This window comes from Cydia fagiglandana, chromosome 13, assembly GCF_963556715.1.
Source record: "Cydia fagiglandana chromosome 13, ilCydFagi1.1, whole genome shotgun sequence".
NCBI classification, from domain to species: Eukaryota; Metazoa; Arthropoda; class Insecta; order Lepidoptera; family Tortricidae; genus Cydia; species Cydia fagiglandana.
The window spans coordinates 5,999,897-6,024,364 of NC_085944.1; the positions used below are offsets into that span (position 1 = coordinate 5,999,897).

General features: G+C 38.5%; 1 protein-coding gene and 1 long non-coding RNA gene across 2 annotated transcripts in view; both read left to right on the forward strand.

Annotated features, from left to right (window-relative positions):
- The window catches only part of LOC134670093 (uncharacterized), a 165,675-nt gene extending 159,147 nt beyond the window's left edge, over nt 1–6,528 (forward strand). Inside the window, exons 3-4 of the mRNA XM_063527779.1 lie at nt 2,894–3,112; nt 4,284–6,528. Coding sequence (XP_063383849.1) covers nt 2,894–3,112; nt 4,284–5,387 — 1,323 coding nt within the window. The 3' untranslated portion in view covers nt 5,388–6,528. The remainder of the gene's footprint in view (nt 1–2,893; nt 3,113–4,283) is intronic.
- LOC134670121 (uncharacterized) overlaps nt 1–24,468 on the forward strand; it is a 385,516-nt gene that overhangs the window by 162,341 nt on the left and 198,707 nt on the right. The gene's annotated exons all lie outside the window — the stretch shown is intronic.

Consider the following 24,468-nt stretch of genomic DNA (forward strand, 5'->3'; position numbering starts at 1 on the left):
TCCAGTAACTTTGTTATTACTTTTGACAGCGCGTGTCATGTGTCTACACAGAGTCGACACAAAGTCGAAACATTTGCGACTACTTTGTGACTGCAATATTTCTCAGCCTTAAACCATATTTATACATCATAATTAACAAGTTTCGTAGTATGTAAAGCGATATTTCTGTTATTTAAGTATAGTATACGCATCGAAGTACTAAAAATGCATCAAATAATATATTTATGAACACAAGCACTGAGAAGTAAACAATTTCATTTCCGGCTAAACTAAAACAATGTGGTGGCGCGTTGATTATATTACACTTAGTTTATCAAATCACTCGAACAGTTTAATTCCCCATAATAATTTAAGTCCTATTGTAATATAAATGCAAACAATATATAATTACGTCTTGTAATCCGTTTTAGAGATGGCGTATTAATGTCACTTATTTTTATTTAACTATTTTTCCATCTGACAGTTTCCATTTGACAGGAACAAAATGAACGAATGAACGAATGATTTTGGCATAAAGTAGTCGCAAACCCGAAACAATGTGTGCACACGGCGACCACACTTTATGTCACTTTGTGTCATGTGTCGACCCTTCCCCATTTCTGGTAACTGTGTCGACACGGCGACGACTCTGCGACTGGAATTGTGACCGAAACAGACGGTGTCGACACAAGATGTGTCTACACCGCGTCGTAACGGCGACTGGAAATGGTTGTATGGGTATCTTCGAGCAACACGGAAGGGAGGCGGCATTCGCACTATTTCCCCTCTGCCGAGGTACAAGATTAGCGTGTCAATTTAATCTACCGCGGGTAATAAAACTAGTTGCACTTGGATTTTTCACTAGACCGAGTCCAGACGCGCGCGTGAACACTGCTGCACAAAAATGCCTGTTTGCTCGGTTTTTTGTTATAAAAAGAGGTCGGGGATATCAAATTTACAAAAAGAAAGTGTTACATTTCACATGTAATATTTTTTTTTACATATCATACGTTTAATTACATTTAAATACAATTATTATATTTGAGTCTCAAGTAATTGTTGGATTTATCGATTTTGCTCGCTCAGGCGGCGTAGCACGGTCGCGTTTTTATCCCTTGTCACCATGCCTGTCACGTTCTAACAAGTATGTGAGTGCGAAGGGGACGCGCATAGTGATAGTCGATAAAAATGGCACCGTGCTGCGCCCGCAGTACAAATTGCGGATCGGTCGAGCGACAAATCCGACTTCTCATCTCTCAGAATACAATGACATACATCAACGAAAATGTGTTAGTGTGCGTGTTGTGACACTATAGTCACTCGTCCGTACACAAAAAGAGATCGAGGTTTGCAAGATTTGTCTTTGACGTGTGTCATTTTCTATGTATTTGTGTCGTCATTACAGAGGGCCTACCGCGAACCACGTTCGACGTGTTGCCTCCCTGTCACACTTACGTATGAATTTACAAGTGCCATAGAGAGGCAACACGTCGAACGTGGTTCGCGGTAGGGCCTCTGATTGGATTTTGTATGTAAGTGTGTGAGAAGTGCGACTGTGTGCACCTTCCCCCCGCGAAAAATGGCAGAAAGATTTGTACGGTGAGATATCGCTTGGGCCCCTCCCTTCCGACGTGTCGGAAGCCGGTGTTGCTCGAAGCTCAGTATGCAATAAAATCAACTGTTGATTTGACATGGATGCGAAATCTGACAGTTGTACGTGTCGAATTTGGCCCTTGATTCAAAACCTTGAGAGTTAAATTGAAATTAGTTGAAATTTTGATGATAGCGAAGGTGGCCGAAGGAACTTCTCAGTAAAACTTCTGAATCACCGACTCGAGTTACTGACCGGCCTGGCCTAGTGGGTATAATATTTATTTATTTACAGTAAGTAGGTATAGTCAGCAATGTAATTGAGTATCTAAAAAATACGGTATGTAAATAAGACTAGCAGTCATAACATAAGATAGGAGTATTATTACTTTTCTGATCTATATCCACTAAATACGTAACGTTGTCTAGCTGATACTATTGGAGGGATCAAATATTGCCTAGTGTGAGCTGGTAATTCTTATACACATTCTTTACATGGTATTATATTTGTCACAAGTCACAGAAAATCTCATGCCTGAAATTGTTAAATTGAAAATGAAAGTGATCAGTTTATAAAACACACGCTACTTTTGTACAGAGGTGTAAAGACGCTTTTTCCTCCTAGCGCGGAAAATCACTTGTTGCAAGCCGGAAGTGGCGTCGCCGAGCGCAGGAACGCCTACGACTGCAATATCCGGTGGGGTGGCATTGTCTTATAATTTTTTTAATTACTTACCTTGTTTTTTAATGATTGTAACTATGTTTATACTCGTATATCTGTCCATACCTTGTCCATGAAGTTTGGAGAGAAAGGGAAGTGAGAATGTATTACATTACGCCCGGGCACCTGGTGGGTCTGTGGGGTCCGTTAGTCGAAGTTGCGTTTCATTTCGCCTCCTCGCCTCCATCTAGCCAAGGAGTAAAGTATGCAATGCATCTAGCTACCAAGCCCATTTTTAGGGTTCCGTACCCAAAGGGTAAAAACGAGACCCTATAACTAAGACTCCACTATGTCTGTCCGTCTGTCTGTCACCAGTGGCCCATTTTATAAAGCTATACAAGTTACAATTTACAAGCGGAAGTCTCTTTCTAACCCTATGTTTTAGAACGAGACTTCCGCTTGTAAATTGTAACTTGTAGCTTTATAAAATAGGGCACTGCCTGTATCTCATGAACCGTGATAACCGTGAAATTTCCACAGATGATTTTTTTCTGTTGCCGCTATAACACCAAATACTAAAAAGTACGGAACCCTCGGTGGGCGAGTCCGATTCGCACTAGTGCGTTTTTTTTTAAATTCTAATTAGTGTATTTTTACTTCCAGCCAGCGACAGCTTCATCAGTGCTGCTACTCCACCTCGGTGCGGTGGGCGCGCTGGCGAGCGGCGCGGCGCTCTGCGCGGGCGGCGGCGCGTGCGCGTGCGGCGCGCTGCTGCACGCGCTGCACCCGCTGCAGCTGTGGACCGTGTGCGGACTGCACGCAGACCGCGCGGCCGCCATCGCCGCACCGCTGCACTATGCTGCTATCGTCTCTGCCAAGAAGGTAAACTAAAACGCGTTACGTAAAGACATTCTTCTAGTATTTCCAAAAATGCTGAAGAAAGCGATATCTGGTCCGGTAATATTTCATGACTTGGCTAGGTATATTCTCGAGCTGTTTTGATTGAGTTAGATGCTATACAAGGCAAAAGCGTTACGTAAGCGACATTCTCGTGGAATGTCCCTTTTAGACTTCCTACACAATTTATCGGGCCCTAATATTAGGTTATGGGGGTATAAACAGAAAAAAATGGACTCACGACTAGCGAAGGTATTAAACGGTGTACTCGAATACAAAGGTACCTACGCCTCGAGAAATAGTGGAGTCTTAAACGCCACGCCACGCCTACTCGTACTGTGCGAGCTACATCCAACAAGGCAGTCGTCATTCATTCATCATCATCATCATCATCTCAGCCATAAGACGTCCACTGCTGAACATAGGCCTCCCCCTTTTTTGGGGGTGAATGCCATAATCGCCACGCTTGGCAGGCGGGTTGGCGATCGCAGTCGAGTACACCGAATTTGAGGGACGCTGCTGCCCGTCCACCGGTGGTGTTGGACGTGGTTTAAGGACATACCCGGGTCCATCATTCATTGTCCGGGTACATCATTCATTGCTTAGCTTAAAAACCATGGAACAGCATTTTAACGGAGCAAAAAGTCCAAGTACTTTGTTAGGCGTTTTCAGGGAAAGTCCTGCAAATTAATTCCTCGGTGGATACTCAAACGAAAATTTTAACTGTTATGTTTTCCTTTTGTCATGATACCAACCAAACCAGAACATGCCGATGTTAAAAGCTTGAAAAGCTTTCAAATATTTTTTTACCCGGTTGAAATTGTTTAAAACTCGCCATTTCTTATTGTTGGTAAAACAGGAAAGAGGATATTGAATTCCGCGCCGTCAAAGCATAGACTCGGAACCGGCCAATATGAACAGGCGGGAATCGTTAAATGGTTACTGTCATAACTTAAAACTGGGTCACCGGGCTGCCTTTGTCAAAGCGATCCAATTTAAATTGCTTGAGCATTCATAGATCGCAAGCCTATTATCAATAATTCACCTTTTAAATTAAAAATATAACGGGTTAGCTTTCAAATTCACAGTAACCGGGTTTAGATTGCAAGTTTGCAGTTAATGTATAATAGGTTCATTAAATATATTTTGGTTTCAGGTGCTTATAAGCGTGGCAGGTGGCTGGGTGGCGATGGGGGCACTCCTTGCGCCCTTGGCCGTAGCAAAGCCTCCGCTGGTGTACAACACCGGGATTGGCAGCTGCGCGCCCGACTGCGGCGCCGGCCCCGCCGCGCTGAGCTTCTGCCTAGTATACGCTTTACTAACTTTAATACTGCCGGTTCTTCTAGTCGCCCTCTGCAGCCTAAAAATCCTTCGTATAGCGCGGTATCATCGACACAGAATCGCGGCCGCTATTTACGAAGTTACACTCTCTGCACAGGTCACCGTCACACACCAACGAAACCCATTTTCACCGCCACCGCCGCCCCGACGTCGAGCTATGTCCGCGGTGCTCCAACCTCTCGGCTCTTTAGCTATACTGTACTTTCCGTACTACTGCGTATTGATATGGCCGGCTGTTGCCATTCCACCGCAGCCGGTGGCGGCCATTTCGGCGGCACTTCTCGCAGCCGCTCCGCCTATCAACAGTATTTTATATGGCATCCGAAGTCGACCGCTTCGTGATTCCTTGCGAAACTATCGACGGAAAAGAATGACGAAAAGCGAGGTGACACAGGAGATTCAGGCGAGGACTCCGAGTGCTTGCGGTTCTCGGCGGCCGTCGTTGTCAGCGGGCTCGGGCTCTATTCGTCCGCCGACGACGAGACGGCTTTCGGATGCAGCAGCGATGGGCTCACGTGGATCGGAGAGGCCCGCACAGCGTGCCGCGTCGTGCAACATGTTGCAGGATCAGGCACACGAAGAAATGGCGCGGCCGCGGGTGTCGGCTATTCCCATAATCCGCGCCCCGCCGCACGTGGTGCTCGGCCGAGCTCTCGGGTTGGAGGAGAATGCGGCTCGGGATCGCCGTCGACGTAGATCTCCACGTATCACAGTCACTCGAGCGATGTCGGACGAGAGCGAGTCGCCGACGCGGCGGCCGCTCTGCAGGCAACAGTCACGCTCCAGCGGGGCGCTCCTGGGCCAGGCGTACTCGCCCGCCATGTCGGAGAACATGAGCCTGGATCAACCGGCCGACGAGCAGCTCCTCCTCTCGTGGCCCCAACATCAACCTCACGTAAACACACACGACGCTTTATAAATGGGTATTAAATTAGGATAGATAGATGTGCGTATAAAGACAATAACTGTGTATGCGGTTCGAAAATGAGTCAGCTTCGGTGTTTAAAGATATTATTTTTAGTCGCTTTGTACCGGACTCTTCTCGACCCTCCTGACCAAACTGTGACCAAATATAAAGTTTCCTATAACTATTTATTAGGAGTATTGTAGTCGTAATAATTTCTTCTACAGGGTTCCTCCATATCGTTAGCTTTACTACTGAAGTATTACTTTAGTGTGTATTTCTAAAGATTTTATTTTTGAAATATTCCATAGGTTTAGAAAGAGTTTAATGAGATGGTTGAATTTATTTTTTTGTCTATTTTGTGATGAAGTCGATGATATTTTTAAGACAAAGTTAGGTACTTACTCAGGTGATCGTGTAGTAGTGTGTAGGCCATCCCAGCTGCTTGCGCCGTCCAGTTAGCTAGTTCTCAGAGTCGATTGATATGATATCTATTCAAGTTTCAAGGAAGATGCATTGAAAGTTGATAGAATTCATCTCGATCGAACGGGGAATTGGGCCACAGCCCTCGCGTCGTATACCTAAGTTGATTTAGTGTTAGACATTCGCTTTACCTCACGTAAAGGGTACTCTGTCACTTCGCCAATGGCTTTAAATAGATTTTATCTCGCAATCTTGTCGGAAACTATGTATTTTAGAGTATATGGAAAAATTCTATCCACCCGAAAGACTTTATTTTGTAAAATATTTTCACAAGGAGGATGGTGATATAATCTCAATCTCAATATTGTTATTTTGCGATAGAAAATGTTCTTTATCTGTAAAGTAGAGATGTATGTCAGTGAAAGATTTAAATATCGTTATATAATGATAAATGTTTGGTAGATATAAAATATCATTTGTTATTCTAGTCAGAAAGCTGTTGTTTTACGATATCTGTGTTAATTTATAATGTAAGTTAAGACTACATATAAGTGAAGAATTAAACGCAAAATTCTATGATTTTTCTTTCCCATTATTTATGATACGCAATCTTGTGTCTACCCAATATCATTTCTCGAGACGAGCTATAGCAAAGCGCCCCTTTTTTGAATGAATGAATGAAAATCTTTATTTCAGGCAACTAATGGCCCATAAATAAATACCCTAAAACTAGCATACATATTACAAAAATATATCTTAACACTAAAAAACAGAAAACACATTATGGCTGCGAAGAGTTACGCAACCCCATAGTTTCAGGGAGCCGGCCGCGGAACCCTTCAACCAAAACTCCTTGGTGAAAGTCGCTACTCGGTAGACGCAAGTAAGATGCACTTTTGTATGCAAATATTGCAAATGAAAGGGACAAAAGACAAGCGGGTGTAAACATTTGCATTTGAATGGCAGGATGTTGTCTGGTTTTTAGGATTCCGTAGCCAATTGGCAAAAAACGGAACCCTTATGGATTCGTCATGTCTGTCCGTGTATGTCACAGCTACTTTTTTCCGAAACTATAAGAACTATTATACTGTTGAAACTCGGTAAGTAATGAACCGCATTAAGATTTTCACACAAAAATAGAAAAAAAAAAACAATAAATTTTGGGGGTTCCCCATACTTAGAACTGAAACTCAAAAATTTTTTTTCCATCAAACCCATACGTGTGGGGTATCTATTGGATAGGTCTCCAAAATGGTATTTAGGTTTCTAATATAATTTTTTTCTAAACTCAATATTTTGCGCGAGAGACACTTCCAAAGTAGTAAAATGTGTGCAGAATGATAAAACTAAAAAAACATATATGATGTACATTACCATACAAACTTCCACCGAAAATTGGTTTGAACGAGATCTAGTAAGCAGTTTTTTTTAATACGTCATAAATCGTAAACCGCAATTTTATTATGTTACTTGCTGTTACGGAACCCTTTATGGGCGACTGGCACTTGGCCGCTTTTTTTAGTAGTTATAAGTAACTCAAACTGGTACGGAAAGGACTGGCAAGCACCATGAACGTCACTAAAATACCCTTGTAAGTATACGTATACTCGTACGTACGTTACTAGCTCTACTATCAGTTGGCAGAGTATTTTTCACTTACTTTCAGTGAATAAACGTGCCGTGAGTCACGTTTTACGTTTCTTTACGGTCTTATGTACCTAACTTCACTCCACTCCAAACGATGCTGTCCCTTTCTAAGTATACTAAAAAACAGAGCAAGAGTTATATCGGAGTTTTATACAGCGCCTCTAGGATTCACCTAAAGAACTAACTAACAAAATTGACACATTTTCTCACGTCTACGTAATTTACTATCTATGCATCTCGCTCTCGCAAGTGAGATGCACAGAAAGTAATGTTACATATACTGATGGTAGCCGTGAATATAGAGGTTAGAGCTAAGGAGAATCCTTTATGAGTTTATGAGAAAACTCCTTTAAGGGAGAATATTTGCAAAAACTGGGCACGCTGTCAGCTATTATAATTTTTCTAAATCTCTCCAGAGTAGCGAAGAAAACCCATAAACCTAGTTTTTCATTGTATCAATACCGTACTAAAAATCATGGAGAATGGAAGATACTCGTATTTATATACAAGTGGAAAAACGTTTTCTCTTTTTGTATGGACGATTACGTAGTATACTTCCCTCTTAAGGTTTTTGACGGACACTTTTTCATTATTAATTACACGGAGATTGTATTCCTTACCTCTACCATCCACTAAGAGCATTTAGAAGGGAGATGTCATCGCTGTCATTTTCTTTACAAAACAGTCCGCCGATTTTTGCGGGGGAGGGGACGTCAAATGTATTGCTATTTCTACATGATTTGTACGTATCGTACAAATAGCCATGTCGGTCCATACAAAAGTTTGCACAATTGTGCAAGTTTTTCGGCAGAGGGTTAAGTAATAATGTCAACAAAAAAATAAAGAGTATACCTTCGAGACTACTACGACTATGATATTTGATTTATTCGGTTGTCAATATAAAACAAACGTAGGTGTTCTTTCTTCTCGTATGAGACGCCATTACTATGTAGTCTTGCTTGAGATTAATAAACATTACCTATATGGTGTTAAAACAAGCTTTTCTTTCCTGCTTGGAACTCAATGGCCACTCAATGGCCACTCCAGTTATTAAATGCTCTAAGACCAGTTTTGTCACTTTGTTACTGACTCAACCTTCATTCTACAATTTTTTAAAGATTTGACGTTGCCATAGTTACGAAAATAATAAACACATCAATGTTAGTAAACAGTGTATACATTAAAATATAATTGTATTCAAGACAAAAATTGCAAAATATGATAATTACGTAAACATCATTAATAATCGAGTTAAAATTATGACATTGCGTGTTAAAAAATAGGAAGCAAAGTATACGGCGCGATTATACAGGCTACTTTTGGCTACATATTTATTACCTATGATGAAAATAATACACACATGAGAAGAAATATTAAAATATTAAAATAGGTATGTATTATAATGGTCCGCTTCAGTCCGCATCATGACAGCGGCCGTCTCCTACTGCTAAGTAACATTATCTAATAGAGTGTCCGGAAAGAGAAAAGTCGTGAAATTTAGGGGAGCCCATACATTATACCTACGACTCTTCTCTTTCCGCACAGACCCTACGTATGACCTTAATAGCGATTTTAATTTTATAGTACCTATATGATCTCGAGTATATTTCAGTGCCAAGCGCCCCATTTCCAATACAAAATGAACCCACGCAGCGGGTTTTTGGCAATAAATGTGTTTAAATCTTATTTAAATTTTCAGATTCAGAACCACCAGCAAAAGTTTTTGAAGAAAGTTTTATATTTCCTGTTACCAAGTTGACATGAAAAACGATTACCTAGGTACCAAACACAATAATTTGAACAACGGAAAATAAAATAATACTTACTTAGTAAAGAAAAATAAATAAACCCACAGAACATTTGTATGTTTTATTTTATATAAGATAATAATGGTTAATAAAATACGTAGCAATTGTTGTGTAAATATTATAATAGGTCTTGCGGTATGTCTTATTCTTACTATGTGTTATGTGCACCCAGCAACAAAAACAGCAACATGTCTATGTACCGCTCCTTGTATTGAGCCTTAATTCTTAATACATATGTAACTTCTACATGCATACATGATGCAATCCGGGTTTTCATGGAAATGTTGTTTTCAATCAGCTTCTTGCCTAAAACCAAAAACTGCTCGTAAGCAATGTGATTTTCGCAAATGTAGCAGTAGAAATAGGAAAATATGATGTCAAGTATAACTCATTACCTTTGTACTAAATCAGCCTTTTATCGAACTATTAATTGATTTATCCCTTAAAGTTTTGCTTGAAGTTCACATAATGTTATAAATTTATACATATTACGTTGAAAATTGCATTGATATTCGTGAAAAATCTGCGTATTTGTTGTGTTTACAAGTTGACAGAAATGTCACGTTGGAAACGCACGTATTTTTCCATAACATCTGTCACGTTTACTCGCGTAAAGTATTTACGCAGAATAATTCTGGCTCAGTTTTCATTATATAATTAGAAAGAGAGCGTTTTAGGTGTGAAGTTAGGCAAGTATGGAAAACTCGCGTAAAAACGTTTGTAACTCATGGTACAAATTGAAATTTTTAGTTCTTTACGTGACCGGTAGAGGCACTGTACAATTACTCCATACATTTTCCTTAACTTTCTCACTATCTTCACTTCTCACTGTCATTCACGGAACTCATAGTAGAGCTTTTAATATTACAAAAAAGAAGACTATTTATCAGTACAGGTATAAGTACAAAGTATATATACCTATAGATAATATAGTCTGCTAGATTATAGCGTTATCTAGGGAGCCAAGCTTAATTTCGCGGCTCGGATTGACGTCAAAATTCAACATCAGCTATAAACCAGCATAATAAACAGGCATTATGTAATTGTAAACGGATGGCACCTTAGCATAATTTATATAACCAGTACAGTGCTTTAAAACCAGACCGATAAGCCCTTAATACCTTCTCATTAAATTGTTGGAGTAATAATACACTCTTGCCATAAATTATACAAATAAGTATAATTTATATATATATATATATATATGAAATGGCTTATCTCCTTTTATCCAGTCCTTTACAACAATATTTCATACGTCGATGTACCGGTCACGTGATGAATATTAAATGGATATTTTAAAGAATCTGTGGCCAGTTAAGTATATACTTTGGAGATAATTTGATGAAGTAAGTAACTTATTTTAAGTATTTTTCTTAGTTACATCTACATAATTACATATTGAGCACTGGCCGCATGGCAAGGAAGCGCACCTACTTAGATGGATGTATGGCCACGCGTTGGGCGGATAGAATAACGTCAGAGACAAAAGCGACATTACAGGCTAGCATATACAGTGTGGAAAGATAAGTCGGGCCCTGGAGGGAAACTACCTTAAATCCTTAAGCTGGCTCATTTTTCGTAAAGGAGACATTCCTTTATTTTATAAAAGGAACATAACTGCATTTAAAGAAATTTTCTTTTTTTTTTTCAATTTGGGATCTACCACAAAACAAGAAAATCGAAATTTCGTTATCTAACTTCTCTATCACTCTTGCATATTCGAGCGGCAAAGAGGCAGACGGCGGGAGCATGCACAAAGCCGTGACGAGTGGCGAAAGACAGGGGAGGCCTTTGCCCAGCAGTGGGACACATCATAGGCTATTAAAAAAAAAGAGGCAAATAACTAAATTTCGATTTTCGTGTTCTCCGGTAGGCCCTTGCTAAGAAAACCGTCTCGATGCATCAATGTCATATTTTATTTTCTGTGAAAACTTGTCAAAAAATAGTTTAAGGCACAATGGTTTACTAGCTAGCTTAGTGTTGCACTCTGGCGGCAGAACATGGCAGTAACACTATTGTAACAAAAACATTGAGTTAAAAAATATCTCATGTACTTCTTTCCTTCCTGTGGCATAATGACCCTGTACGAGTGTAATGAAAAGATGCCCCAGCTATTGATATAGATATCTAGGGATTGGCTTCACGGGCAATAATAATGAGGCATGACAGGGTCCAGTACAGCGGTGTGAAACCGCTATAACGCGATTGGTTGATGAGTTCGCATCACGCGCGCGATTGGTTGACGAGTTCGCATCACGCGAGCGATTGGTCGCAACTAGTTGCGTCAAACTGCACGATTGGCTGGAATTCGTGAGTAACACCGCTGAACTAGTACCATTTATAGTGCCCCATTAGCCAGTCCTTAGATATTATACGTCAATGGCCCCAGCACATCAAACACTTACTCATTTCACCTAAATCAACTCCTACCCATATAACCATTCCAGTCGCAGAATCATCAAAGTGGTAACTAAATGTCAGATGTGTCGTAACAGAGTCCACACAATGTGTCTAGAATTGTTTCGAAACAAAGTGTCGTCGCCGTGTGTACACTTTTCCGTAACAAGGTGTCGACACATTTGTGTGCACTTTGCGTGCGGTTTGCGACTAAATCTGACAGCAAATTTGTGACAGCAAATGTCAATATAAAATACCTCTTGAAAACCAAGGTTTGTCAAACTACTATTAGTGTCTCGTGTGAGCCGTAAGTAATTCTAGTAAGTCATCATGGGCGATGCAAATGATAATAATCGACCAAAACCATATAAACACCCAACACCCGTCAACCTTTTACAGAAAAGTTTTTAAAGAAATGCAATAAGCTACTTAGGTCAGCCAACGAATGCTCAAAAAAGTTGTAGAGGGAAATGCTCGGAACACAATTTTTGACTCTGTAACTTGGTTTGGACAAGTTAGGAGGTGAACATATCAAAAGTCCCCGGCCGTAGCCCTTGAGCGGGGGGAAGAGAGGGGGCTTTGAATGTCCCATTTTCCGGTTTTTCGATTATATCTCGGAAACTATGCATCTTAGCGACATGGCCACTTATACAAAATGAAAGTTAATTTAATTTGTTACAAGTTTATTCAGTCAATTTTTTCGATATGTTGAATAGTTTTTGAGATATCCGCTCTTGAAAGTTTATTTAGCGCTCTTGAAAGTGCTAGGCCGTGTATGGTATCGTTTTCGTATAAATCTGGGTTGCTGAATCCATTTAAGGTATCACATTGAAACCATTCCACAAAATTAAAAAAATCTTTTTAGGGTTCCGTACCTCAAAAGCAAAAAACGGAATCTTTATAGGATCACTCGTGCGTCTGTATGTCTGTCTGTCTGAATACACAAAATAGTTCTTTACCTATAGATGACAGGAAAACCTATTAGAAATGTGCAGTCAAGCGCGAGTCGGACTTAATGTACGGAACCCTTAATACGCGAGTCCGACTCGCACTTGGTCGGTTTTTTTTAAACTCCTCTTGACGCTTAACCGCTGAACCGATTTCGTTGAAATTTGGTATAGAAATAGTTTGCGTCCCGGAACAGGACATAGGATAGATCTTATAACCAAAATCATCTTTTGAAGGTGTGAAAAGAGGCGTGGAAATTCGTACGGGAAATCAATAACCACTGAACCGATTTATATTAAATTTGGGATGGTCTACATCTTTGATTTAGTTAAAAATGATTAAAAAAAACATGACTTCAAACCTAAACTTAAACAGTATTAACTTCAAGAAGTCAATTCTGAATTCCTCCCTACACCTTTGAAGGATGATTTTTGAGATAACTTATTATGTCCTGTCTCGGGACTCAAAATATATGTGTACTAAATTTAAATTAAAACTGTTCAGCAGTTTAAGCGTGAAGAGGAGTTTAAAAGAAAGTAAGTTTATATGTTTTTACTTTGGAATGGTGTCAATGTGATAACATAACTAAATTTGGTACTGCGAATTTATACGAAAACGATACCAAACATGGCCTCGTAGCTTTACTGTTGTAGAAGTCAAAATAAAATTGAGAGCCCTAAATTCTTATTACTTGACCAAACTTGTGTAGAAGGAAAAGGAAAAATAAAAGTCTTCGGCAGGAATACAAGACACAAATATATTTTTTTTTTGCGTTACTATTTCAATCATCAAATAGAAACATACCTTGATTATATTATTCTAGTGAGATCCTCACAGATAAACAAAAACATTTACTTAAAAAATTACAAGGTCGAAATGTCACGGAACTTGTGAGAGTAATACGTGAAAAATAAAAACATTTATGACAAAAAAATCTGGACACAATTTAAGAAGCATCCTATTGCGTCGAGGAATCATCTGTATTTTTGCTTGTTTCATTACCTCCTCGCTTCTTTTTTTGTCCTTTGTATTCTGTAGCAATTTGTTAGATCTGAAAATAAACATAACTTGCGTCGTCACGGATGTCGATTTATAGGTTTTAGGGAGTGCAGAATTCGAAAACGATGATCATTTTATAATCCAAGATGGCCGCCACGTATTTTGTCATAAAAGTCGTCATGAATATCGTTTTATAGGTTTTAGGAAGTGCCGATTTCGAAAATGATGACCAGTTTGGAATCCAAGATGTGTGCCGTGCACTTTGTCATAAAAGTCGTCATGGATATCGTTTTATAGGTTTTAGGGAGTGCAGAATTCGAAAATGATGACCATTTTGGATTCCAAGATGTCTGCCGTGCACTTTGTCATATAAGCCGTCATAGATGTTGATTTATAGGTGTTAGGAAGAGCAGATTTCGAAAATGATGACCATGACCAACAAAACGACATCCATGTCGACTTTTAACATAGTGCATGGCCGCCATCTTGGATTCCAAAATAGTTATTATTTTCGAAATCTGCGCTCCCTAAAACCTATAAAACGACAGCCATGACGACTTTAATGACATACTGCATGGCCGCCATTTTGGAATCGAAAATGGTTATCGTTTTCGAAATCTGCGCCCCCCAAAACCTATAAAACGACACCCATGATGACTTTTATGACATAGTGCATGGCCACCATTTTGGAATCCAAAATGGTCATCATTTTCTAAATCTGCGCCCCCCAAAACCTATAAAACGACACCCATGACGACTTTCATGACATAGTGCATGGCCGCCATTCTGGATTCCAAAATGGTCATCATTTTCGAAAGCGGGGCCCCCTAAAACCTATAAAATGACATCCATGACGACTTTTATGACATAGTGCATGGCCGCCATTTTGGAATCGAAAATGGTTATCGTTTTCGAAATCTGCGCCCCCCAAAACCTATAAAACGACACCCATGACGACTTTCATGACATAGTGCATGGCCGCCATTCTGGATTCCAAAATGGTCATCATTTTCGAAAGCGGGGCCCCCTAAAACCTATAAAACGACATCCATGACGACTTTTGTAACATAGTGCATGGCCGCCATTTTGGAATCCAAAATGGTCATCGTTTTCGAAATCTGCGCCCCCTAAAACCTATAAAACGACACCCATGACGACTTTTATGACATAGTGCATGGCCACCATTTTGGAATCCAAAATGGTCATCATTTTCTAAATCTGCGCCCCCCAAAACCTATAAAACGACATCCATGACGACTTTTATGACATAGTGCATGGCCGCCATTTTGGAATCGAAAATGGTTATCGTTTTCGAAATCTGCGCCCCCCAAAACCTATAAAACGACACCCATGACGACTTTTATGACATAGTGCATGGCCGCCATTTTGGATTTCAACATGGTCATCATTTTCTAAATCGGGGCCCCCTAAAACCCATAAAACGACATCCATGACGACTTTTATGACATAGTGCATGGCCGCCATTTCGGAATCGAAAATGGTTATCGTTTTCGAAATCTGCGCCCCCCAAAACCTATAAAACGACACCCATGACGACTTTTATGACATAGTGCATGGCCGCCATTCTGGATTCCAAAATGGTCATCATTTTCGAAAGCGGGGCCCCCTAAAACCTATAAAACGACATCCATGACGACTTTTATGACATAGTGCATGGCCGCCATCTTGGAATCCAAATTGGTCATCGTTTTCGAAATCTGCGCCCCTTAAAACCTATAAAACGACACCCATGATGACTTTTATGACATAGTGCATGGCCACCATTTTGGAATCCAAAATGGTCATCATTTTCTAAATCTGCGCCCCCCAAAACCTATAAAACGACACCCATGACGACTTTTATTACATAGTGCATGGCCGCCATTTTGGATTTCAAAATGGTCATCATTTTCTAAATCGGGGCCCCCTAAAACCTATAAAACGACACCCATGACGACTTTTATGACATAGTGCATGGCCGCCATCTTGGAATCCAAAATGGCCATCATTTTTGAAATCTGCGCCTCCTAAAACCTATAAAACGACACCCCTGACGACTTTTATGGTATAGTGCATGGCCGCCATTTTGGATTCCAAAATGGTCATCATTTTCAAAATTGGGGCCCCCTAAAATGTATAAAACGACATCCATGACGACTTTTATGACACAGTGCATGGCCGCCATTTTGGATTCCAAAATGGTCATCATTTTCGAAATCGGCACTCCCTAAAACCTATAAATCGACACCCATCTCGACTTTTATGACAAAGTGTTTGGCTACCATCTGCATGCAAGACATTTCTATTATTTTTACGTGCAAAAATGGCCCCCTGTCAACTTCCAACCGAGATTTAATCGATAATTTATTCGATTAATGTTCAGATTAATTCAATTTCAATCTATGTTAGGTCGACTAAACTAATCGTGATTAAAATTTGAGGATTAACTTTTTTTATTCCATTAATTAGTCGAATAAACAGTTAATCTATTAAGTCCCATCTCTGACCACGTCATTTTTACACTTTGAGAATATCTGAAAACAAATGAACACAAGGAGCCATTTTGCAAATCCAGTAACTTTGTTATTACTTTTGACAGCGCGTGTCATGTGTCTACACAGAGTCGACACAAAGTCGAAACATTTGCGACTACTTTGTGACTGCAATATTTCTCAGCCTTAAACCATATTTATACATCATAATTAACAAGTTTCGTAGTATGTAAAGCGATATTTCTGTTATTTAAGTATAGTATACGCATCGAAGTACTAAAAATGCATCAAATAATATATTTATGAACACAAGCACTGAGAAGTAAACAATTTCATTTCCGGCTAAACTAAAACAATGTGGTGGCGCGTTGATTATATTACACTTAGTTTATCAAATCACTCGAACAGTTTAATTCCCCATAATAATTTAAGTCCTATTGTAATATAAATGCAAACAATATATAATTACGTCTTGTAATCCGTTTTAGAGATGGCGTATTAATGTCACTTATTTTTATTTAACTATTTTTCCATCTGACAGTTTCCATTTGACAGGAACAAAATGAACGAATGAACGAATGATTTTGGCATAAAGTAGTCGCAAACCCGAAACAATGTGTGCACACGGCGACCACACTTTATGTCACTTTGTGTCATGTGTCGACCCTTCCCCATTTCTGGTAACTGTGTCGACACGGCGACGACTCTGCGACTGGAATTGTGACCGAAACAGACGGTGTCGACACAAGATGTGTCTACACCGCGTCGTAACGGCGACTGGAAATGGTTGTATGGGTAAGTCCTCCTCCTAAGTGAGGTAAAACGTCTCAATTTCAATTCATTAGTGGTCTCGTGGTCTGCTATCTCTCTCTTATGGAGCGCAATCTGTACGACCAGTGTAACTATGACCTCCAGGCCTATAACCCCGAACATCGAAGTTCGCAAATAGCGGGCATTTTTCTCTGTCACTCTTATTACGCCTTCATTGGAGTAAAAGAGAAAGATCCCCGCAATTTGCGAATTTCGGTTTTCGCGGTAGCCCCTCTGGCCCCGTTTCACCATTGCGACAATTGTAACCTGTCATAGACAATTCGCTATACATACGGGCCAGACAACTCAATATAAGTAATACTGAATGCGTATTCGGGTAATACCGAATGTCGGATAATTCCGAAATTCAGATGAAAATCACCCTAATTAATAATTCCATCATAATAAAAGTCTCTTTTCGGAATTATCCGACAGTTTTCGACATTCGGAATTACCGGAGTAAACCCTAATTATGATAGTTTATCGACGACGCTACGTTTCACCGTCGTTACAGAGCTGTATGGTCTTACGGAAATTTACAGTACCCTTGTGTAAATAAATAGCGTGACGTAGGCGTTTGCGATAAGTGCCATTTTGTATGGGATTTTAAGTGTGCGTGTGCGCAGTGTAAGTGGTATGTATACGTCATAATTTCATAGAAGTTTGACGTTTAAAATGACACTTACACTGCGTGGGCTATCAAAATCGCTGCAGACTTTTTACGGTCTGACTATACCCACATTGGATTTTAGGCTAACACTCGTCTGCAATGAGAATAAGAGGTCCGAATATGGTTGCCCAGTCCACAAATGGGGTCCAGATGAAATCTCACACTAATCGAGGCTCCTAACTATTAAACGAAATTGTGGGAAATTTCATCTTAATGAAATGTTTATATTTATCCAAAAACAATTGAAAAGTTGAATCTTTAGATGTAGGTAGGTATCATTTGAGGTTTTAACTTATGTAGGTATAAAATTAAAAATTCAGACATAATAGGTAATTATTACATAATTATATAGTAATTTGCCATAATTGAAGATCTCAGGCAAAAATCTAAGGCCCCGTAGACAACATGCCAATCGCTATCGCTAGTTACGTAGCAAACGAAACGGAACTGTCACTGTCACACAAATATGGAAGAGTGATAGAGAGATAAAGCGATTCGATGGCGAAGCGTAAGCGATCGTCCCGTTGGCTAGGCCGCCTGGAGTCACGATTTGCAAAAACACGTGCAATAGTAAAACGTAGTTTTTCACTATAAAGACGCAAGGTATATAACTGTGTAGGTAGAATGTAATAAACCAATAGGGCATAAAGGGATTCCTAGATACCTACTATCTTAAATACAATTTTACCTACTTTTCGTTGAAGAAAAATGGGTTTAGCATTATGATTCCGATTGTCCCATTCCGGATACGGATTTCTAAGACCATGTATTTTTTTTTATAAATTAAAATAGTTGGAAAGTTATACGCTTAGGTACACGTGTATTTACTATTTGCATAGATGATAATATTTAGCTAAGTATTAAACTTGAAAAATAAGGCATTAACTCCGTGAAATCCATAGCTGTATTATCTTATCAGAAAGCCCTTTTTGACAGCTATGTGTACTAAGAATTTAAATTAAGTACATACATATTTATTTGTACAAGTATAAAACAGTTAGGTAGGCATAGTATAAAATAATCTTATAAAATCAATAGTAGTTTTAGTAACCAAAGACGCGGCCAAGGAGGAGGACCTCATATGAAAAAAGGCAAGTTTTTTTTTTGTCAAAGTCATAGTGATCTGAAAAATGAGTTCAGAGAAAAATTCAGCAGTTCCAACGCAGACTCTATATTAATATAATATTTCTACATTTTTTTTAGTTTATTAATTTATCCAATAAAGGGTATTATATCGATAGGATAATATAATATGTAATAATAAATTGGCTTGCCTTCATTGGCCGTCCAGAGAGGAGTCGTTAGAGCTATATGCTCCAGGGGTGGAAGTGAAAGATGCACGCGAGTTGGCACAATGGATGTCATAGAAGCCAGAAAGCGGCGCACACCTCTTGACATCCGTGAGTTGCTTACACCGGTGTTGCTCCTGTTACGAAAACGGTTTCAGGGGCCCATCTAGTTAATAGCAATGTCGTCGCCTGCCTCGATAACCTATAGTAAGATTGTTATGGCAGGTGTCCGGACTTCTCAGCAATAGCCCAATCTTTTGACCAGCTAAACATCAACACCAGAACCGGCACTCTTCTGCACTGTATTTAGCTCCAATAGTTCCTATGCTATACCCGTACCCGTGAATGGGTTCTGGCTGGTGTATTATACAGGCATGCGTGGGGCCGAAGCTGGGTCAATTTCTGAACACGAGTTTTTTTCTGTCCGTGATGAAAATCGCGGGTTAGCATCAAATAATACTTACCATTTTTTTTTTACATAAAGAAGCCACACTTTCACACCGGGTTCCATATGAATTCACTGATTAATTAGTTTTTAGAGTACACTTAAAAATACCTAAAGGCTCAAATTACTACTCCCGTGCCCTGTCCGGAATCTACTTTTGAGCATAATGAAAAATCCTACGAAAAATTCTACATTAGTATCACTAATTTAGTGTCAAATACTTAAACTAGATGATATTTACTATCACTGAGCACATACACTATTAACTTCATTGTGGTAAATAACTCGTGATCGAAGTTTAAAATTTGTCCGAGCGCGCGAGTAAAATTTCGTCGGCAAAACTCAAAGGGCTCTCACAGCCGACGTCTGTATCTGAACCGCCTCGTGTCCCGCCTCACCTGTACTGGTAGTATTCGGCTGTTTCTCAATGCAAGCGGATGTACGTCAAGCCGCGGCGTGTTCGAGCAAATCGCATAAGTATTTCGGAATCCGGGTGGGGGACAATTTTTTTCTAATTTCGATGCCCCTTATAAATTTTATTTCCCATATAGCTTTTCAAAAACAATTGTCATATTTAGGAGCCCTTTATGTATCTTTATGTAAGCGATAACATAACAGTTTGGTTAAACACGATTTAAATTTTTGGCGAATTTTTTTATTACGAATTCTAATTTCCGTGCCCTAATTCCCATAGAATATTTACCTAAAACAGCTGATTAAGTGGCACGGGAATTAGAAAGTATTACATTTATTGTCAACAAATTTTTAATTGGGGGCACTGTAAGTTAATTGGCAATGTTTACGTCATATTATTATTACATATATATATATTGGCATTGAATATATATTATATGTAATAATAATATGACGTATATCTTTCTATTTTACATTTAAGGAAATCACAGAGAATGCACAAAAATCTATGAACGGTTTTTTAGTATAAGTACTATAGTGCATACTTACAGGGTGGACCCGAATAACCCGGGCAATTTTAATCCGTAAGGTAAGGTGGGGTAAGACGACACTGGGGTAAGACTATCACTTGTATGGAATCCTCGTACTGTTAGTCTTACCTTATTCATTTATCATATTATAATATTAAAATATTATATAAACATAAAACTATTTTTGGAATTATTACATATTATAATACCCGTACCTAAGGTTACATGAAACAAAATGAATCAAATTTACAATGGTTTTATTTTGTAAATTTGACAGCTGACAGCGTAAGCCGTATAAAGTTTAAATATCTGGGAGAAAAGCTCGGAAAACATATACCTACCTAAAAACTCAAAAATGCGCGTTTTCCCAGAGACACCTAGCTAGATCGATTTTTCATCCCAGAAAACGCCCATACATGATCAAATTTCATCGAAATCGTTAGAGCTGTTTCCGAGATCCCCGAAATATGTACAAGAATTGCTCGTTTAATAGATTAGTTGTTATAAATTAGCTTTTCTAATAGGTACAAGAAAAATTAAGTATATCCTATTCTTACTATATTATAAATGCGAAAGTATCTCTGTCTGTCTGTCTGTTATCTCGTCACGCTTAAGCCGCTGAAACAATATCATCTTGATAATACATATTTGGTATGGAGATAGTTTGAGGCCTGAAGAAGGACAAAGGATCACGGCAGTGCCGCCGCCAAGTCGAGCAAAACAAAGTGGCACGGCCGTACCATCAAATCTCAATAACATTCTATCTAAATAACATTTAATTTGAGCATGTAGTCTAAGAATTAATACACTTTAAAATCCCTTAGTTTTGTCACTGGCACAATCACTCTCAATCAATATTATTTTAAGGTACTTCTAGCATACCCACAAGTTCCAAATTTGAAACGTAATTAGGTTTTAGCTTTTTAAGCCAACAAAAATCTAATAATACTGCAATATTAGTCACGTTCTAAAGATAACTGCATAATTAAGTTTGTAATCCTATAGAAATATATGCGATAACAACGTTACCTTTTAGTTCTTACGATTAGTAGGGAAAGTAAAGGTACACTACGATGGACGATGTGAGTATGAATAAAGATGTATTATGATATGTATATACATAGTATCAGTATGGTATGGGTATGATTACCCGAAAAGAAGGACAGCCTACAAAAAGAGATGGGATCATTTCAATTCATGTAAAAAGATGCAAATCTCGCAACGCAGTTCTTCTACTCTACTACAAAAAAGTTTTGGGATGTAATGTGAAACCAAGTCGGTTATTTTAGTCAGTGCCAGGGGGTATTTTGTAAGCAAGTTTTTTTTAGGAAGATTATGATATTTTTGAGAAATTACTTAACCAACCTACACTTTGAAGATTTTCCCACAGGGCAGGGACACCCCGTATACCTATGTGTAAAGTAAGGAGGGGTAAGACTAACTTAGTTTATTTTGATCGGGGCAAGACTAACAGTACGAGGATTCCATACAAGTGATAGTCTTACCCCGGTGATAGTCTTACCCCACCTTACCTCATATGTGTTCAAACAATTTATTGGGTTATTAATTTATGAAGGCAGCATATTCGATTTCTTCAGATTAACTTACACAATAACTTCTTCTCACTGTGCCCCTATTTATTTCTTAGTATCATTTCCTATAAGACCATATACCAGATCATACACCTTGTACCTATCTACATGCAGATACATAATGACACTTTTTAATGAATAGTTTTGTATGTAAAGGCGGACAAGTTTACGAAACTACTCAAAGTATTGTTTTGAAATATGTACATTTTACTAAGAAAGAGAGATTAGTTGCCATTAAAATAAAGGAAAGGATTAGTCAAATACGTAGTTTTAGTGTAACATACTTTCGTAGATTTGTCGTTCGTAACTAAAATTAAAGAAGGTAAATATGTCCGATGCCACTTCAGTATGGTTGCAGTATATTATTGTAGATTAAAATATACATAAATAATAGTTTTAAGTACCAAAATAAGTTAAGAAAACAATTCCCGTGCCGTGTTCTAATTTCCGTCCTAGTAAAATCTAATTTCCATGGACACACTAATTCCCGTGCCCTGACCAAAATTTTAAATTTAAATAACTTTTATAGTTTTATGAATATTTTTATCCCATAAGAAAATTAATATTTATTATATTTTTTATCAAATTCTCAGCATATTTTTTTTTGTGTAATGTTGGTATTTCAAAATTCCATGGAAATTAGACAAAAATGTTCGTTTGGTGAAATTGACCCCTAACAGCACAGAGCTGCTGAGAGTGCTGTTAGCTTCGGCCCCACGCATGCCTCCCAAAGATCCAGGACCCCATGGTCCCGAGATATGAAAAGACATACAAATAATAAGTGTCGGACAATCTCATTCACATAATATAGGGCCCAAAAGTATACAATCGTCTCCCGAATTCAGTAGTTGCTAAAAGCGTAACAGTATTTAAAAACAAATTAAAAAATTGGTTAGTCAAGCAAATGTTCTACAACCATAAAGAGTTCTTTAAAATTTAGGAACTTAGGTAGATGTCATATATTAAGTACAACCTAAATTATGTAGTAAAAAAAGCATACTTATATATAATCCACATAATATGTACATACTTAAATATACACTGTATAAAATGTAACATGTAATTTATATTATCAATAAATTTACTGATGATGATTATGATTAATACATAGTTGTGCAGACTCGACCAGTTTTTTAAAGTTGGGATTTTTCTCTGAAAATTTTGGATCAAATTCCAAAAAAAATGGTTGTCTGTAAAGTCGGTTTACGGACGATAATTTTGCGTGATAACGCACACAGGCGAAAAATCAATAAAAGTCGGACAAAACCAAAAAACTTCTAAGTAGCCCCAACAGGCAAAAACCAATCTTAGCGGGTAGTCCAATAAACAGTGCACGCTACTCGCATAATCATTTTCATGTTAGAGTCATCTATGCGACACGTTCTCATTCCAAAGTTCGACTTGTTCAAAGGCGAATATTTTAGTGCTCTGCGAGTGTTACTTATGTGCTTACTTATTTATCGTTTGCTTTCAGAAAGTTGTGATTTAATGATGGATACCCTTCCAGGAGGTAATAACCTAATTACTAATAGTTACTTTTGATAGCTATGCTTGCTTGTTTATTATAAAAAAAAATAAGTGTAATGTCTTGTATTTTTTGCACATTGTTCAACTTCACCAAGGAGAAAAGTACAACTTCCTGATAGATCCGGTTTTGATATTATCAATTTTAGAAACTACAGAACTTGGGTTTTAACATACAACCATTATTTTATGCGACCTTACGCGACATTTTAACAAAATTTTCATTTTAATCGATGACTAGTTTAATCAAAAATGTGACTTATCGACATTTTTTTAGGCAAATGGCTATGGAAGACACTTTCAAAAGACTTTTAGTGTCTTCCGATCCTTATATAACAGGACTAAGAAAATTGGGTGGTAAAAAGTCGCTTCCCAAGAAGCTTCGCTTTTAGAAGAAGATATTATGATCAAAATTTAATAAAATGTCATAATATAATTGTAATTTGGTTTTTATTAGTTGGCAAACCTGCATTAATACGATTTCTATAATAATCCTGAATGTTTAGGTTTTGTCCGACTTTTATTGATTATTCGCCTGTGTGTAACGTCATAAGAAAACATTACCATTACATTACGTAATGTTACCATGGAGACCTGTCCACAACGTTACCATGGAGATCTGTCCACAACGTGACACTTTTCGTGCATGCTACCGGTGTTCATCGATTTATAAAAGACGTTATCAAGTCAAAAATCTTCTTCTCACTTAGGAAATGGAAAACTACCAAAAAAGTGATTTGTTCCCAAATAAGTTTTATAAGGAAAATTGAGCAATTTTTCAAATGTTCAAATTTATGTATAGTAGGTGACAACAAAGTCCTAATGATGGACTAGTACACTCTGCTACGAAGATCGTCTTATAGAAAAGTTATATGATATACTGTGATTAAAAAATGACGTTAGCTTAATTATTAGACCGACCGCTTAAATGAGTTCTCGCCTGCGCGGTACGGGGGCGACGGGGAGGGCCGACTAAGGGCGGCGGGGAAGGCGGAAGGACTCGTTTGAGCGGTCGGTCTATTTGTTCAGACGCCGATAGGTTACAGAATACGGTGTTAAGTATTACACTTGAAAAAATATTTATTTTATGTAGCATGAAACCGTGAAG